Here is a 13,474-nt window from a genome sequence, read left to right on the forward strand (position 1 = left end):
CTACTGCCATAATCAGTTTAATATCGAATTATTAGTGTGCATGTAAACGTACTCACTGACTGTATCAGAACACCATTAGTGGTCATGATGTGCTATAGAAGGACCATTACACATGTAGTCTCATTACCAGCTCTGTGGTTGCTTCCCAAATGGCACCCTATTCTCTTTATAGGGCACTTCTTTTGACCAGGGCCCATAGTGCCCTATATAGGGAATAGGGTGCCATTTGGGATACCCCCTGTATTTTTTTTACACAACATCTAGGCCAGTGGTTCCCAACCTTTTTCGGTTACTGTACCACCAAGTACATTCTGCTCTGCCTGGAGTACTCCTGAAGTACCCCATCATGTGCATTTTACCAGTAAGCCTATGGTCTCATGATACTTCTCAAGTTCACCCTGTGGGTAGGCCTAGTCCTAGTACTCCTGGTTGGGAAACACTGATCTAAGCCACTAATAGGTGACAAACAAACTAGGCCTACACCAGATCAGAGCATCCTTCCTGCCAGAGGGATGGCATCTCTATAAGCTTGGCGACAACAAGGCTAGGACACTGGCAGTAGGGGACATATTTTAATTTAATCCCTGCTTACTATTGACTCTTTTGAACCAATGCTGCTCCTCCCTGTGTGATAACGTCTATGTTATCTACATCAATGTGCAGTCAGTTTGTGTACGTGTCGTTATGTGTTCACAGTTCACATGAGTGTGTTTGACTGTGTTTTGCGGTGATGCCCACAGTGTATGAGTTCTCTTGTGATAACAGGTAGTGATTTGATAACTTGGCTGTGGCATCTTAAAACATGGCAAAGTCAAGGTGTGTGTGTGTGTTTTTGAGCGAGGTAGGGTGACTCCCACTCCGTTCCTTTGAAATGTGTAAGCCACAAGGTCCTGATAAGAACAGGGTTTGTACAGTCATGGAAATCCTGGAAAAGTCACGTAAGGTTTTCCAGGCCTGGAGAAGTTTTGGAAAATGATAAAATCCGAAAAGTCATGGAAATTAATGTAATAATTTCTGTTGTCATTTATTTAGGCACAGTTTTTATTCCACTTTAGCGCGGCTGAGACAGTCAGACATTGCAGCAGCTGGTAGGCTTAGCCTATAAAATATAATAGCGAACCGACTAACTAGGTAGCCAGTTAAAAACGTACAGTATCTTGTCACCTGTCTAGTTATCTCTCTAGTTAACTGTTTAGCTAGTATTAGCATGTATTCATGTTTTCGTCATGTCCCCAAAAACGTTCCACCAACACTCGTGAATAAGGCCATACAAAGTTGATTTACTTTTTTGAACAATTCATATAATTCATTGAAATTATTATTTTTGACCAAATTAACGATTCATTTTCCCATTGTATTAGTTGGTATTCTGTTCAATCGTGTTGAATCGAATCATATGAATCAAAATAATAATTTGTGAATCGTGAACCTCAATTTTAGGAAAACATATTAGATGTTGCCTTTCTTTTGGATTAAGTGGCTTCAAAACTTGCTTTGTACATACCCAAATCAACTGGAAGTATGTATCTAATGTATGTGACATTGCAACTCAATAGATGCTAGTCAGCCTGCAAAGTAAACACTTAGTTAAGATAAATATGACTAAACTAGAAAAGGTACATTTCCTGAAGAAAATGTGTGGCCCTGCTTCAGATGAATAAAAAGATTTGTAACCTACCATAGCCATTTAATATTTGATATATTGAATGAAGGCATAAAACATATTTGGTTGTAATGTTGCAATGTTTTACATCAAGGGTGGTCAGCCGTCCTCCAAGAGAGCTAATGGGTGTGCAGGCTTTTATTCCTGTCTCCCTCAAACAAACCACATTTTAAAAATGAGCGGCTCAACCAGACCTTGATAAACTAGCTCTGATGTGTTTGAGCAGGGTTGGATCAAAAGCCTGCACTCCTAGTAGCTCTCCAGACTGAGGATTGACCATGGGTTTTATACAGTAGCCTAACCGGTACTTTGTGGAGAGGAGATTTTACATGGGATCAGAGAGCAGCCTTCAAGTTTCAGTACCACATTACGTTTACTTTTTTATACATACATAGAGACACCGGCAATTGTTGGTCATGGACATTTGGTTAAAACCAGTTTAGGGGACTTTCTTGGTTCTGCTACCGGTTCCGACTGACATTTTTTGCTTATAAATCGATCTGTGGACACTGTAAATTGAAATGGCTTGCATTGAGCAATAGCACTGTGATGTAGGATGTGAAATCTGAAACCACTTGAAGCTGGGATGTCCCTCCTACCATTTCATTCGCTCTTCAGACTGTCCATCAACTCCTGGCTGAACCCTATGTCACAGCCACTGCCTGCAGTCATTACATCATAGTGCAGCAGGAGAGAGTGGTTGCATCACTATAGTACATTCAGAGATTGAGTTATAGCCATTCATCTAAAATAATTCATAGATTTTAAACAAGAAACGCTTTCTGTTTGTCATAGATGTAGAAGATTAATATAAGATGAAAGGCAAGTTCCTAACCAGTTCAGGAGGCAGATGTTTTGACCTTTAGAAAATATGCACATTTTCTGTAACACTAAACATACAAATATTTATTTTACAATCTTGTAGTTAGTGGCTTCATAATTTGATTATTATATACTTAGAAAGCATATGTCATTTCAAGCCTTATTCATACAGTTTTGTTGAATAGGAAATATTTCATTTTCATATCATATTTGTCCTCAAAAGTGACTACACCTCAGCAATTTACAACTATTTTTACCAGAAAGGTGAGATTTAACCTTTCTTGGAGTATGCAGCATTATTAGTTATTTTTTACGGTCCTCTCATGATAAATAAATACTTTCGGGGATTACGTGGATTACATGTAGTTACATTTAAAAGTTAAGTCATGGACAAGTCATGAAATTCCATCTGTCAAAATGTGTATGAACTCTGTAAGAAATAGTAGACATGGAGACTGAACACTCCTTAAGGGCGCCAGCTAATGTCAGCCCAATGCCATAGAAACAGAAGGTTATAAACACAAAATACAACACAGGGTGTTTCCATTCCAGTCTAGCTGCAGACATGGCCTTCTAGTTCTATGATGAGGGTCATAGTCTTTGGCTGGGATGGCTGAGACCAATCTCAATGTTAGAGAGAAAGTTGTCAGAAGGTAACGAGATTGAAAGTTGAGAAAGTAATCAAAAAAAGACGACACTGTGGCCCAGGTCCAATCAGCTGGGTGACTCGGGAGAGACTGGGAGGAGGGATGGAGAGAATGGAAGGGAGGGATGGAGGGATAGAAGATGTGGAGATGGTGTGCTGTAAGGATACACTCTATGTTGGGATTTAGGCTAATTGTTTTTCTCTGACTATTGACTAATGAGCAGCTCTCTCAAATTGAATTTGTGTGGAATCCATAAAATAGTCACAACAGCAAACACCAGTCCCTTGTTTGCACTGTGTGTGTGTGTGTGTGTGTCTGCCCTTGTCTGCATACCATTGAGAGAGTTGGGAGGTGAGAGAGAATGCGTAGGCTAATTTAACTTTTTTCTGTTGACGAGAGAGCTGATCACTGAAGCCTGTGAAAGAAACTAAAGTGAGAGAGTAGGAGAGCAAGAGTGCTTGGACGGAGAAGAGGACGAAGGAGAGTCTAGCAGGACTGGCATGGAGGGGAGGGGGCTGGCCCGGCCCAGTGAAAGATGTGGTGTCTTGTCCAGAAGGATGACTGTTTGAAGCCGTAGAGGAGGGTTGTGATGGTCAGTGTGTGTTCTGTGACCTCTGACCCCCATGTTCTGGGTAGTTGCTAATTGGCTCCAGATGTTGGAGCGTTGGACAGCCATACTGGCTAATGTCTGTTAGTCAAATGCATGTGGGATGTACAGTTGAAGTCGGAAGTTTTCATACACCTTAGCCAAATACATTTAAACTCAGTTTTTCACAATTCCTGACATTTAATCCTCGTAAATATTCCCTGTCTTAGGTCAGTTAGGTTCACCACTTTATTTTAAGAATGTGAAATGTCAGAATAATAGTAGAGAGAATGATTTATTTCAGCTTTTATTTCCTTCATCACATTCCCAGTGGGTCAGAAGTTTACATACACTCAGTTAGTATTTGGTAGCATTGCCTTTCAATTGTTTAACGTGGGTCAAATGTTTCGGGTAGCCTTCCACAAGCTTCCCACAATAAGTTGGGTGAATTTTGGCCCATTCCTCCTGACAGAGCTGGTGTAACTGAGTCAGGTTTGTAGGCCCCCTTGCTCGCACACGCCTTTTCAGTTCTGCCCACACATTTTCTTTAGGATTGAGGTCGGGGCTTTGTAATGGCCACTCCAATACCTTGACTTTGTTGTCCTTAAGCCATTTTGCCACAACTTTGGAAGTATGCTTGGGGTCATTGTTCATTTGGAAGACCCATTTGTGACCAAGCTTTAACTTCCTGAATGATGTCTTGAGATGTTGCTTCAATATATCCACATAATTTTCCTTCCTCATGATGCCATCTATTTTGTGAAGTGCACCAGTCCCTCCTGCAGCAAAGCACCCCCACAGCATGATGCTGCAACCCCCGTGCTTCACGGTTGGGATGGTGTTCTTCGGCTTGCAAGCACCCCCTTTTTCCTCCAAACATAACGATGGTCATTATTGCCAAACAGTTCTATTTTTGTTTCATCAGACCAGAGGACATTTCTCCAAAAATTACGATCTTTGTCCCCATGTGCAGTTGCAAACCGTAGTCTGGCTTTTTTTATGGCGGTTTTGGAGCAGTGGCTTCTTCCTTGCTGAGCGGCCTTTCAGGTTATGTCGATTATAGGACTCGTTTTACTGTGGATATAGATACTTTTGTACCTGTTTCCTCCAGCATCTTCATAAGGTCCTTTGCTGTTGTTCTGGGATTGATTTGCACTTTCCGCACCAAAGTACGTTCATTTCTAGGAGACAGAACGCGTCTCCTTCCTGAGCGGTATGACGTCTGCGTGGTCCCATGGTGTTTATACTTGCATACTATTGTTTGTACAGATGAACATGGTACCTTCAGGCGTTTGGAAATTTCTCCCAAGGATGAACCAGACTTGTGGAGGTCTACAATTTTTTTCCTGAGGTCTTGGCTGATTTATTTTGATTTTCACATGATGTCAAGCAAAGCGGCACTGAGTTTGAAGGTAGGCCTTGAAATACATCCACAGGTACACCTCCAATTGACTCAAATTATGTCAATTAGCCTATCAGAAGCTTCTAAAGCCATGACATCATCATTTTCTGGAATTTTCCAATCTGTTTATAATAAATAATATAATATGCCATTTAGCAGACGCTTTTATCCAAAGCGACTTACAGTCATGTGTGCATACATTTATTTTTTTGTGTATGTTTAAAGGCAAAGTCAACTTAGTGTATGTAAACTTCTGACCCACAGGAATTGTGATACTGTGAATTATAAGTGAAAATAAACTGTATGTAAACAATTGTTGGAAAAATTACTTGTGTCATGCAGAAATGTAGATGTCCTAACCGACTAGCCAAAACTATAGTTTGTTAACAAGAAATATGTGGAGTGGTTGAAAAACAAGTTTTAATGACTCCAACCTAAGTGTATGTAAACTTCCGACTTCAACTGTATGTTACAGCACTTTGACTTATCATTTGCTGTAAACCAGGACTAAAATAATTGGTCTATGGCATAATAAAGATGTATTTGATTGAATGTTTGGAACATAATAATGTATCTCATTTGTGGCTTATCTTGGCTGTGAAGTGAAGTATCTTAATGGATTATTAGGCCTACCATATACGTGCTGATATCTTGAGAAATGCATCCTTAGGAAGTGAGCAACGTTAATTTTTTTATTTTATTTTTTTGGGGGGGTAGATCAGCTTATATTGTTGGGTAAATATATACACTACCAGTCAAAAGTTTGGACACACCTACTCATTCAAGGCTTTTTCTTAATTGTTTTACTATTTTCTACATTGTAGAATAATACTGAAGACATCATAACTATGAAATAACACATGGAATCATGTAGTATCCAAAGAAGTGTTAAACAAATCAAAATATGCTGCAAATTGCTGCAAAGAAGCCACTACTTAAGGACACCAATAATAAGAAGAGACCTGCTTGGGCCAAGAAACATGAGCAATGGACATTAGACTGGTGGAAATGTGTCCTTTGGTCTGGAGTCCAAATTGGAGATTTTTGGTTCCAACCGTCGTGTCTTTGTGAGACGCGGTGTGGGTGAACGGATGATCTCTGCATGTGTATTTCCCACCGTAAAGCATGGAGGAGGAGGTGTTATGGTGTGTGGGTGCTTTAACCAGCATGGCTACCACAGCATTCTGCAGCGATACGCCATCCCATCTGGTTTGGGCTTATTGGGACTATCATTTGTTTTTCAACAGGACAATGACCCAACACACCTCCAGGCTGTGTAAGGGGTATTTTACCAAGAAGGAGAGTGATGGAGTGTTGCATCAGATGACCTTGCCTCCACAATCCCCTGACCTCAACCCAATTGGGATGGTTTGGGATGAGTTAGACCGCAGAGTGAAGGAAAAGCAGCCAACAAGTGCTCAGCATATGTGGGAACTCCATCAAGACTGTTGGAAAAGCATTCCACGTGAAGCTGGTTGAGAGAATGCCAAGAGTTTGCAAAGCTGTCAAGGCAAAGGGTGGCTATTTGAAGAATCTAAAATATATTTAGATTTTTTAAACACTTTTTTGGTTACTACATGATTACATATGTGTCATTTCATAGTTTTGATGTCTTCACTATTATTCTACAATGTAGAAAATAGTAAAATAAAGAAATACCCTTGAATGAGTAGGTGTGTCCAAACTTTTGACTGGTAGTGTATATATACACTACCAGTCAAAAATATGTGAGATGCTGCCATCACCAGGACATTAATTGGTGTAGCCTGACACCTTGTGGCAAAAATTTACAAGTGCAATTGTATTGTGATTCTGCAATAAACCTGTCTAAAAATCTGAAATCCCCTAATCTCAGAATATCAATCCCTGCCTTTAGAAAGTTTCAGATGATCCCTAACTTGATACCAGAGGAATTAGTGCGCTAATCTACATATACATGTTCTAGATTGATCCAGTGTGATGTGTAACAGTCAGTGTTTTAATGAAGTGATCTTGTAGAGTGATTGTGATCTATCTGTAGCCTATATTCCCCTCTGTCCTCCTGTGATCAATTATTAATAATGACCTCTGTAGAGATAATCCTGCCTGATCCTAATTTATCCTTTCATCTCTCCCCCACCCCTTTTCTTCCCTTCTATCTCCCCGTCTCCCTCATTGTCCCTCTCTTTTCTCCTGTTCAATCTCCCCATTTGTTTCTCCTCCTTTCCCTCATTCTCTCGTCCTCCCTCCGCCCCCCCCTCTGTACAGAATATCAAACGACTGATTCCTGATGAGGTAGGTTGTTTGTGATCCAACATCATCTCAGTGATCTGATCAGTGTCTTGGTTGCATCTCATCTCACCTTACCCTGTAGCCCACCACTAACCCCCTGCCCCTCCATTCATCCATACCAGCCTGATTGTTACACTAACACCCCATAATAACACAGCCATGTAGTTGTCTGTACTACTCACGCTGGTTGGTTCAACACATGTTGGACGGCGCATGTGTTACCTACCTGTCTGCCTCCCTGGCTCCCCCCTTGCCAGCTACCTCTGTGTCCTGTGAAAACCTAGCCTGTCCCTAACCCTAATGGGCCATCACCATGCTTCACACAGCTGCTGTGTCATTGTGCAGCTTACTTGCCAGTGCTCTGGTGTCCCTGCACTGTCATCTTGACACTGTCTGCAGCTATACAGGCAACAATCAATGCTACACACTAGAATGAGATGAAGGAGGATTGGACAGACCTTGTCATAACTCTTTGGAGGCAACTGGGATGTTCATGATATCACTCTGATCCTGCTTCATCTTACTCACATATGAATTGAGTACTCTGTCAGCTCCAGCCAAGGTGTTTCAGAGTGATATTTAGTCATCGATGATGCCTGAATGTCCACTGGAGTCTAATGCCCAATCCCAAATCAACCCTGACCTTGCCCCGACATATCCAATCCAAGGGGTCAGGTTGATCTGGAATAACCCTAATATCTCCCTGTGTGACCTCTGACCCCTGGCATTTGACCCCCTGCAGTTGGAGCGCTTCACCAGCATGAGGAAGAAGGACAAGGAGAAGCCTCATGCGCCTGCTCAGCGCTACTCCAACGCTGCCCACTACGAGGTGCCTGCCCAGGGGACCATGCTGCACGACCACCCTGATGAATACGTCCTGGAACTCTTTGAACAGATGCTGGTGAGAGAAAGGGTCAAACAAAGAGATACTGTCTTTGTAGAGGCTGGTGGGAGAGAGGGTTAAATACAAAGATACTGACTGTGTAGATGCTGGTGGGAGAGAGAAAGGATAAGGATGTGTATGAGTGTGGACTGAGTGTGTGTGTGAACTGTAGGCTCTTTTGGGATGCTCACTCTACGATCTCTCTCTCTCCCCCTCCCCAGGTGGATATGAACTTGAATGACGAGAAGCAGCGGCCTCTGCGGGCAAAAGACATCTCCATCAAACGAGAGATGGTTTCTCAATACCTCCACACATCTAAAGCTGTGAGTAACAAAGGTTGTGTTACTGGGATAACAGTAGACTTAGGACAGCGGTAACTTGTCCTCTATATATGCTCAATATACTAATACCGTGTGTGTGTGATAGGGTCAGAGCCAGAAGGAATGCTCCAAGTCAGCCATAATGTACATCCAGGAGCTGAGGACGGAGCCCAGAGACGCACAGCTCCTGGGCTGTCTGGAGTCACTCCGGGTCTCCCTCAACAACAACCCTGTCAGCTGGGTGCAGAACTTTGGAGACGAGGGCCTGGTTCTGCTGCTCAACATCATGAAGAAGATCCAGGAGGAGAAGGACGAGTACCCGTAAGATATCAACACCATCTTACCCCTTGAACCCATTACATTCTGCAATAGATTTGCAAGTCACCTGTTTTGTATGTAAACCGTTGCCCATGCAGTAACACACCTTTCTCTCTCTCTCTTCTCTCCTCCTGTCATATAGGAATATGGGAGTGAAGTGTCAACATGAGATTGTGCGCTGTCTCAAAGCCTTCATGAACAACAAATATGGTCTGAAGGCCATGTTGACGTCTCCCGAGGGTATCCCTCTGTTGGTCCGAGCCATCAACCCCAGAGTTCCTCACATGATGGTGGACGTGGTCAAACTGCTCTCGGCCATCTGCATCCTGGAACAACCTGACAACCTGTAAGTGTGTGTGTGTGGGAGAGTGAGACTGTGTGTGTGGGAGAGGGAGACTGTGTATGTGTGTATACAAAACATTAGGAACACCTGCTCTTTCCATGATATCGACTGACCAGGTAAATCCAGGTGAAAGCTATGATCCCTTATTGATGTGACTTGTTAAATCCACTTCAATCAGTGTAGATGAAGGGGAGGAGACAGGTTAAAGAAGGATTTTTAAGCCTTGAGACAATTGAGACATGGATTGTGTATGTGTGCCATTCAGAGGGTGAATGGACAAGACAAAATATTGAAGTGCCTTTGAACGGGGTATGGTAGTAGGTGCCAGGCGCACCGGTTTGAGTGTGTCAGGAACTGCAACGTTTTTCACGCTCAACAGTTTCCTGTGTGTATCAAGAATGGTCCACCACTCAAAGGACATCCAGCCAACTTGACACAACTGTGGGAAGTATTGGAGTCAACATGGGCCAGCATCCCTGTGGAACGCTTTCGACAACTTGTAGAGTCCATGCCCCGACGAATTGAGGCTGTTCTGAGGGCAAAAGGCGGGGTGAAACTCAATATTAGGAAAGTGTTATTAATGTTTGGTGTAATCAGTGTGTGTGTGTGTGTGTGTAAGTTTCTGTGTATTAATGTGTGTAACTCTCTCTCTAGTCATGAGCGTGTTCTGGAGGCCATCACTGAGGAGGCAGAGAAGCAGGACATTGAGCGGTTTCAGCCACTTCTCTCCGGTATGAACAAGCCCAACATCGCCCTGAAGAATGGCTGTATGCAACTCATCAACGCTCTCATCAGTCGAGGAGAAGAGCTGGACTACAGGATCCACATCCGCTCAGAACTACAGAGACTGGGCCTACGAGACCTGCTGACTGTGAGTCTCACACACACACACACTAACTCTCAAACTTATTCTGAACCATTGGAAACTGATGTTTATCTTGAAGTTCAGGGCTGTGGTGAGTTGTATTGACCCCCCTTTACTTCTCTCCTGTAGGAGATTCGGACCATTGAGAATGAGGAGCTGAGGGTGCAGCTCAGTGTTTTTGACGAGCAGGCTGAGGATGACTCTGAAGAACTCCAGGCCCGCCTCAATGACGTGCGCATCGAGATGGAATATCCTTCCGCTTCAGAGAGGCTCAAATAGTCCCTCTACATAGGGTAGCTTGTTCAGATGTCACAGTGATAGGAGTTTATAGTATGGCTGTGTCAAATAGCACCCTATTCCCTGTATGTTCCTTCTGTTTATCAGGGCCTGTAGGGTAGTGCACTATATAAGGAATAAGGCACCCTATTACACAGTAAGTTGAGGCCCCGACTGAGACTCTTCTTTTTAAACGTCACTGTCCACCAGGTGGCTCCAAGGTGCCATAATAATTTCTCACACAAAAACAAGGATTTCCACAGTGCTTTTATTTTACCTTAATTGATTTGGTTCTGATACATTTGATCACAGTTATAAATTGATAAGGAACGGACAAAAGTTTTATATCAAACTGTTAAACAGCTTTGAGCTCTTTGGCTTTTACATTTGTATATTGCTTCATATACATTGACTACTGCATATACATTGACTACTCCTGCACATTTAAGGAGGATCATTAGCATTGTCACTAAACAGAATAATATATATTTGTAGTAACAGCAGAATTTTTCAGTGTTGATGCTGTGAATTATTACTTTTTTTTCCTATTTCCAGCCACAAGGGGTCTGTCTCTTCTACCTCATGTTTCATCATAGAGATGTACCCCCATACTTGTCTTCTCTCCTGTCTCCTCCTCCTCATGACTCTTTCTCCCCTGACTCTTTCTCTCATGACTCTTTCTCTCATGACTCTTTCTCTCATGACTCTTTCTCTCCTGCCTCCTCCTCCTGTCTCTTTCTCCCCTGCCTTCTCCTCCTCCTGTCTCCTCCTCCTCCTGACTCTTTCTCTCCTGCCTCCTCCTCCTCCTCCTCCTGTCTCTTTCTCCCCTGCCTTCTCCTCCTCCTGTCTCCTCCTCCTCCTGACTCTTTCTCTCCTGACTCTTTCTCTCCTGACTCTTTCTCTCCTGACTCCTTCTCTCATTGATATCATTGAATGACATACCAGAAATAAGGTTAGCAAAGTTTTTGTACTAGGGTAAATTGTGTTCCATTGGCCCCTCTGACCCCTCATGTGGTTGTAGTCCTTAACCGTGCGGTCCTACTGACGTGATGGAGGTGTTCCAGATCGTGATGAACACGGTCAAAGACTCCAAGGCTGAAACACACTTCCTGTCTCTGATGCAGCACCTGCTGCTGATCCGCAATGACTACATGGTCAGGTAAGGGAATGGACTTCAACACACACATACACTGTAACCGAAAAGGTCGTTGGTTGGAACCAGGAGCCGACAATGTGAAAGATGTTATGTTGCCCTTGACCAAGGCACTTCTTCCTAACTGATCCAGGGTAGCTGGAAACATGGCTAGCCCTAACTGTGACCACACTCTCCGATTTCCACTCACTCAGGTACACACACCTATAACCTTTACTCTGACCCTGGCCTTCTGTCTCTGCTCTACCACCATGTGGCTCAGAATAGATGTTGTTGTGATGACCCTCCATCCCCCTCACCCTCCCTACACCTCACCCTCCACCCTCCATCCCCCTCACCCTCCCCTCACCCTCCCTACACCTCACCCTCCACCCTCCATCCCCCTCACCCTCCACCCTCCATCCCCCTCACCCTCCCCTCACCCTCCCTACACCTCACCCTCCATCCCCCTCACCCTCCACCCTCCATCCCCCTCACCCTCCCCTTCCCTCACCCTCCCTACACCTCACCCTCCACCCTCCATCCCCCTCACCCTCCACCCTCCATCCGCCTCACACTCATTCCCCTCACCCTCCCTACACCTCACCCTCCACCCTCCATCCCCCTCACCCTCCACCCTCCATCCCCCTCACCCTCCCCTCCCCTCACCCTCCCTACACCTCACCCTCCACCCTCCATCCCCCTCACCCTCCACCCTCCATCCCCCTCACACTCATTCCCCTCACCCTCCCTACACCTCACCCTCCACCCTCCATCCCCCTCACCCTCCACCCTCCATCCCCCTCACCCTCCATCCCCCTCACCCTCCACCCTCCATCCCCCTCACCCTCCACCCTCCATCCCCCTCACACTCATTCCCCTCACCCTCCCTACACCTCACCCTCCACCCTCCATCCCCTTCACCCTCCACCCTCCATCCCCCTCACCCTCCATCCCCCTCACCCTCCCTACACCTCACCCTCCACCCTCCACCCCCCTCACCCTCCACCCTCCATCCCCCTCACCCTCCATCCCCCTCACCCTCCCTACACCTCACCCTCCATCCCCCTCACCCTCCACCCTCCATCCCCCTCACCCTCCATCCCCCTCACCCTCCCTACACCTCACCCTCCACCCTCCACCCCCCTCACCCTCCACCCTCCATCCCCCTCACCCTCCATCCCCCTCACCCTCCCTACACCTCACCCTCCACCCTCCATCCCCCTCACCCTCCATCCCCCTCACCCTCCCTACACCTCACCCTCCATCCCCCTCACCCTCCACCCTCCATCCCCCTCACCCTCCATCCCCCTCACCCTCCCTACACCTCACCCTCCATCCCCCTCACCCTCCACCCTCCATCCCCCTCACCCTCCATCCCCCTCACCCTCCCTACACCTCACCCTCCATCCCCCTCACCCTCCATCCCCCTCACCCTCCCTACACCTCACCCTCCACCCTCCATCCCCCTCACCCTCCATCCCCCTCACCCTCCATCCCCCTCACCCTCCACCCTCCATCCCCCTCACCCTCCCTACACCTCACCCTCCACCCTCCATCCCCCTCACCCTCCCTACACCTCACCCTCCATCCCCCTCACCCTCCCTACACCTCACCCTCCACCCTCCATCCCCCTCACCCTCATCCCCCCCACCCTCCATCCCCCTCACCCTCATCCCCCTCAACCTCCCTACACCTCACCCTCCACCCTCCATCCCCCTCACCCTCATCCCCCTCACCCTCCCTACACCTCACCCTCCACCCTCCATCCCCCTCACCCTCATCCCCCTCAACCTCCCTACACCTCACCCTCCACTCACCCCCCTCACCCTCCCTACACCTCACCCTCCACTCCACTCACCCTCCCCCTCCACTCCACTCACCCTCCACCCTCCACTCCACTCACCCTCCCTACACCTCACCCTCCACTCACCCTCCACCCTCCA

The 13,474-nt window shown here is 45.9% G+C and overlaps 1 protein-coding gene across 1 annotated transcript in view; it reads left to right on the forward strand.

The window, feature by feature from the left end:
- LOC311105126 (protein diaphanous homolog 1-like) overlaps positions 1-11,607 on the forward strand; it is a 47,753-nt gene extending 36,146 nt beyond the window's left edge. The window contains exons 2-9 of the mRNA XM_084147149.1: positions 7,368-7,394; positions 8,134-8,292; positions 8,496-8,597; positions 8,701-8,915; positions 9,055-9,258; positions 9,910-10,126; positions 10,250-10,368; positions 11,439-11,607. Coding sequence (XP_084003275.1) covers positions 7,368-7,394; positions 8,134-8,292; positions 8,496-8,597; positions 8,701-8,915; positions 9,055-9,258; positions 9,910-10,126; positions 10,250-10,368; positions 11,439-11,559 — 1,164 coding nt within the window. The 3' untranslated portion in view covers positions 11,560-11,607. The remainder of the gene's footprint in view (positions 1-7,367; positions 7,395-8,133; positions 8,293-8,495; positions 8,598-8,700; positions 8,916-9,054; positions 9,259-9,909; positions 10,127-10,249; positions 10,369-11,438) is intronic.
- Positions 11,608-13,474: the final 1,867 nt, after the last annotated feature.

Source organism: Coregonus lavaretus (assembly GCF_964263955.1).
Source record: "Coregonus lavaretus genome assembly, chromosome: 29".
NCBI lineage: Eukaryota > Metazoa > Chordata > Actinopteri > Salmoniformes > Salmonidae > Coregonus > Coregonus lavaretus.